General features: G+C 35.9%; 2 protein-coding genes across 2 annotated transcripts; both read left to right on the plus strand.

The window, feature by feature from the left end:
* Positions 1-3,165, plus strand: HELRODRAFT_180892 (hypothetical protein; the record flags this gene model as incomplete). The annotated part of the gene is made up of 2 exons (XM_009030173.1): positions 1-40; positions 2,897-3,165. The coding sequence occupies 2 exons, from the start codon at positions 1-3 to the stop codon at positions 3,163-3,165; spliced, it is 309 nt and encodes a 102-aa protein (XP_009028421.1).
* Positions 3,166-4,495: 1,330 nt separating this feature from the next.
* On the plus strand, positions 4,496-5,053 carry HELRODRAFT_180893 (hypothetical protein; the record flags this gene model as incomplete). Its single annotated transcript, XM_009030174.1, has 2 exons — positions 4,496-4,632; positions 4,825-5,053. 2 exons carry the CDS (start codon positions 4,496-4,498, stop codon positions 5,051-5,053), a joined length of 366 nt encoding a protein of 121 aa, XP_009028422.1.
* Positions 5,054-6,269: the final 1,216 nt, after the last annotated feature.

Genomic DNA, 6,269 nt, shown 5'->3' on the forward strand with positions numbered 1-6,269 from the left:
ATGGCACTGCTCTCAAATATAAATTCAGAAGTAACAAGAAGTTAAAGAGAGGGAGAAACGTAAATAAAATAAAGATAGAGAAAGAGAGAGAGAGAAAGAGAGAGAGTAAAAAAGAAAGAGATGTTGAAAAAATAGGAGAGAATATTTGCGGATGCTCAAATAAATTTTGCGTGACGAAAAGCACTTTTAAAATTTTTATTTATTAGATTGAATAACATGAGAATGTCATGACGTATGTGACTGGCTGATTGGTTTGTCAGCTGGCGGTTTGATTGATTGGTTGGTTGGTTGATTGATTGGTTGTTTGGTTTGCTAGTTGGTTGGTTGGTTGCAAAAAAATTACAACATGAATATATGTTTTTACGGACTCATTCAATTTTAATTCATCAATTTTCAATTCAACTACCACCACATACACACACACACACGCACACACACACAAACACACGCACATACATACAAACATACATATATACATAAGGAATGTGCAATTTACGAACCTTCTAATGAACGTCTAAATAAAGGCAGAGAACTGAACAAACTTATGAAGTATTTTTGCCCGGCTGTCATCAGCCTAGCCTGATGTTTCAAGTCTCTTCCATTCAAAAAACTTTTTAAAGAACTTTTAAATAATATACACAAACACAAACAAACATGATATTAATCGCATAATATGACTGCTATGACAACAACAACTATTTACATCGCATGTGCACTCCAATAATCACAAACATACATCACGTAGAACATAACGTACATGCAGTCGTACATACGTACATGCATGTATATTGAAAACCGACCGGCCAACCGGCCAACCAACTGACCAACCAACCGACCAACCAGCTGACCAGCCAACCGACCAACCAACTAACCAACTGGCCAGCCAACTGACCAACCAACTGACCAACCAACTGGCCAACTAACCGACCAACCAACTAACCAACCAACTGACCAACCAACCGACCAAGTGAATTGTAAAGGAATCTAGTCATAACATTTAATAACTCGTTCATCAGACCGCGAAATTGTAGAGTACGATATAAATAAACCAACACGGATGCGAAGAATGGACGGATGGGTGGATGAATAAATAAAGGAATGAATAACGGAATGAATGAATGAATGATTAAAAGAATAATAGATTGATGAACGGCGCGTAAATATGCCGTAATACTTGGTTGAGTAGGTTCGATTCCACCCGTGGGCAGATATGCATCACGCATGTTGAATATTTTCTCGAGTCGTTTAAAAACTGTTTAAATTTCTCGAACCATAATATTATTATTATTATGAATTTTAACAACAACAACAATAATAATAATAATAATAATTGCAAGCAGTTCACCAAATGACCTACGTTACGTATGTATTTATTAATTTGCTCGTTGTACACTAAAACAATATATTTAGGAATGAACAAAGGAATAAACGGATAAGCGAGTGAATAAATATATGAATAGACAGAGAAATAGACGAATGGATAGATAGATGGATAAATAGATGGATGAATGGTTAGATGGATGGGCATATAGATGATCGTATGCAAATGAATAGAACATCTTACAACGTTAAATGCCAAAGATTAATGCAAGTGTGTATGTATGTATGTTTGTATGTGTGTATGTTGGAGGGAGCTGATGTTTCTAGTTACGCAATGCAAAGCAATGTGAAGAGGGCATGATAACGTGACAGAAAGTAAGGAAAAGAGAGAGATAAAAAAAATAAAGAGCGGAAGAAAGAGAGAGAAAAATGAAAGAGAAAGAGAGAAAGAGAGAAAAAAGAAAAAGAGAGAGAGTATATTGATATGAGAGGAAGTAGGAAGGAAAATGGAATGAAAAAGTTGATGGATGAAGACAATAACATTGATAAAGAATCAATATTCCACGACTAACTACCACATCAAATGCTTTAACTGCTACTGCTGCTGCTGCTGCTGTGGCTAAGATGGCGATTATGGTGATGATGGTGATGATGGTGATGATGATGATAGTGATGATGATGGTGATGATGATGATGGTGATGATGATGATAGTGATGATGATGATGGTGATGATGATGATAGTGATGATGATGATGATGATGGTGATGGAGACCAACTTTAAAACATGCGAGCAAAAACGTGTACGCCATGCAATAAAATTGATGCAAAGTAAACAAAGCTTCCACAAAATGAACACTTTAAGGTGTGATGATGATGATAGTGGTGCTGGTGGTGGCGATGATGATGATGAGGATGAACAAAAGGATAAATACTTTTACACCAGTCAAGCCTTCCACCCGTCTTGAAAGTATGGCGGCGGTTGGATGGTTGGTTGGTCGTTCCTATTTTTGTTCTCAACACCATCACCGCCGCCATCACCATCATCCCTATCATCATCATCAACAACATTATCATCATCAAGCAGTTTTATTTTTTAAATTCAATCAGAACGAAAAACAAACGCGAAGCTCAACATGTTTCCACTTTTAGCGGCGGACTCAAATAAAATTCTTTCCCCGTTCCTATTTTCGGATTTTTTTGATTCATCTGCCATTTTTTTAATTCATAATTTTAGTTTACTTTTAGTTTTTTCAACATTTTAATAAACTATTTATTCATCTAACTGACTGCCTGTCTGTCCTGTTGTCCATTTATGTTTGTTTATTTGTTTAGCCCTTTGTTCGTCCGTCCGTCTATCTATTAATTCATCCACTCATTCATTCACTCATTTATTTATTTATTTGTTCATTCATTCATTCATTCTTTCAATCAATTTTTGTTTCCGCCGTCTTTACGTTTATCTCGCAATTTATCTGTTTTTTCGTTCTACTTCTTATCGACTCATCTATCCACCATCCCTCTATCCATCCCTCCATCATTCCGTCCATTTATTCATCCACTCATCCATTTTTTTAGAATCCCCACCCGTCGCAATTATGATTAGCAGTAATACAATTTTGGTTCGTTTCTTCGTCTCTCGTCAAATTTTAAAATTTGAACACTTTCAAAACTTTGCCCTCTCCGTCAAAGTGGTCTGGGTCGGTCTCGGCCTCAACCCTGGCAGCCAGCCACATAGGCAGCAGGAATATCAGTGGGTGGCGATAGTAACAGCCTCACCGCTGTCCTGTGATATAAATACTTTATCACGATTGAATTTCTGCCCCAATGAACATTATAACTTATAATCTTCTCACTTCATCCCCTCCATACCAATATGCTTTCGTTTTTCTCTCCACATCATTCACACACACTCATACACACATACACACTCACATACACACTCACATACACACTCACATACACACACATACATAGATGAACAAAGACACACACACATTTGAACTAAAAAAAAAAAGTGATTTAACGTAAGAAAACAAATATATTTGATATGAGTTTGTAAGGTGGACTAGGAAATTTTAAATAATATTCATCTAGCGTTTATATTCCTTTCGTAAAGCCCACCTAGCTGCGAGAATTCATCCAGTTGAACTTGCATTCAAACACATTTCTTTAATTTCATTATCGCACGAACTTCCTAATATTTATTAGTGACGAAAATTTTATTCCAACACAATACAATTATCAAAGCATACATACATCCATTCGTACGTACATACAAACATATATACGTACATACATACATACAAACATACATACATACATACATACATACATACATACATACATACATACATACATACATACATACATACATACATACATACATACATACATACATTGATACATACATACATACATACATACATACATACATACATACATACATACATATATCAGATAAATGAGCCAGTATCGGACTCAAATTAAACTATAGTAAGTGTGAAATATTTACTAACTCACCTTCAAAAATTAATACACCACACAAAATCAAAAAACGATATAGAATTTTTAGGGTCTGTTATTTTTCAGGGTGAAACTCAAAACGACTTTTGGTCGACAAAATTAAAAAAGTTCGAATTTGTTTTAGAACGGCTAGCAATTATTTAAAAGCACGATGCATTGACGCTTTTGTAGCAGGCGGCTCACCTTTTCCATTTGTCGTATTTTTGTCGTAGGTCTCAACTTTAGAAAGCTTTGATAAAACGCTACGTGATGGTTTCGAAAATATTTTAAACATCTCCCCGGATGATAAGGGTTGGCTGCAGGCAGTCTAGGTTTAGGATCCGTAGCTGAGGTTGCACCTTCTGCCTTTTTGGCCTCAGCCGCTGCCACGGTATCCATACAAGAGATGCTGCTGCCAACCAATTAAATGTATGTTGATAACGTCAGAACGAAGGTATACATGGGGTGGAAGGCTGCTTTTGGAAGAGACGTTGAAATAAATACCGTGCTGCAAAAAGAATGGCACGCATCATCAGTGAATCGTCTGATTGATCGACTATCTTTGCTCTCCAACTCAGTGCATGATAAAGCAAGGATCATGGCAGTTCAGAGTGAGTTGGGCTCCGAGTGGCTGAGAGTGGTCCCGAGCAGAGCACAGCCTGTGGTACCAGAATGGATGATGCCGCTGTTCGTGTGAGTTTGGGATTGAGATTGGGGTTGTCTGTGGTCACAAAGTATGATTGCAAGTGGGGTGCAAGGGTGGAACCGCTGGGTTACCAGGGAATATCTTGTAGGTTGGGATCAGGAAGGTAAGCCCGACATTCTGCAATGAATGATTTTTTAGTCAGAGTTTTTCAAAGAGCTGCTATTCCGGTAATAAGGGAGCCAGCCGGACTGCTTGAAAATGGTAACTAGAGACCGGACGGATACGCAGTGGTTCCTTGGGCCCAAGGACGCTTCTTGGCGTGGGACGTAACTTTTCCGCACACAATGGCCGATAGATGCATCGGTTTTACGTCAACGGAGGCTGGGACCGCCGCGATAAAAGCGTCTGACCAAAAAACAATAAAATATGCCACTTTAAATGATAGCATCAAAATGTTTATACCAGTTTGCATTGAAACATTTGGCCCAACTAATGGGCAAACACAAACATTTATCAATCAGTTAATAGCAAAAGTTGTCGAGATTTCTGGCAATCCGGAAGCTAAACGTTACATAAAACAATAAATTTCAATATTATTACACAGATTTAATGCATTTTGTATTATGGAGGGAACAACGAAGTACCTTTCTGTGAAGGAACCCCGAACATAAATGAACACTGGAACCTGTAATTGATTTTAGCTCCCACATAGCTTTTATCAACAAGAGGACCATATATACATACATACGTACATACATACATACGTACATACATACATACATACATACATACATACATACATACATACATACATACATACATACATACATATATAACTATATACCTATATATATATAGGTATATAGTTATATATGTATGTATGAGTACATGAATGCCAAATCGCGTGTGGTTTTGTTTGTACTTATATAAGACGTATTCAGGCAAGTTTGTGATATGCATCACATTCGTGGTTGGAAAATTTAGGAAGAAACATAAAAAGATGTTTGCTTGTTTGTTTTGTATGTTATCTGTTTGTATTCAAGGTATGTATGTCGTTGTATTTGCATGTTTGCAGTTAGTTGTTTTAATGTTTGTATACTTTTTTATGTGCAAGTCTGTTTATATATTTTGATGAATTTAGTATGCATGCATGTATGAGTGTGTGTATTGATGCATATACGTAGATATGTATGTATATGTATGTATGTGTGTGAATATGTATGTATGCATGTATGTGTGTGAATATGTATGTATGTGTGTGAATATGTATGTATGTGTGTGAATATGTATGTGTGTGAATATGTATGTATGTGTGAATATGTATGTATGTGTCTGTATGGCAATCCTTCAGTTCTAAGTTTTCGCCATCCAAACAAAATTTACAACTTGCGAATGAATTACATTTAATTTATTTAGATTACAAATTTTGTTTGTACACATCATTGCAAATCTGCTTCTTCAGATTATTGTCTAATTGATACACTTTTAACTCTATATAACTATTATTAACTCTATTCAACTTTATATAACTCTATATAACTCTGTATATAACTCTATATAATTCTATATAACTATCAAAACCTATATAACCCTATATGATTTCAATAGAAGGATTAGTATATATATATATGAAGATGAATGTTTTGGGTGTGTTTGCATTTTTGTTTGTATGTTTGCTTGTTTTTTTATATTTGTTGTATGGTAATTAATAAAAGAATCAATAGTGATAGCATCTCAACTGCAGGCACTTGCAACATTCCTCTGATCCAACTATTAAATGATCCTCAAAACGACAAATAA

Source organism: Helobdella robusta, assembly GCF_000326865.2.
Source record: "Helobdella robusta unplaced genomic scaffold HELROscaffold_65, whole genome shotgun sequence".
NCBI lineage: Eukaryota > Metazoa > Annelida > Clitellata > Rhynchobdellida > Glossiphoniidae > Helobdella > Helobdella robusta.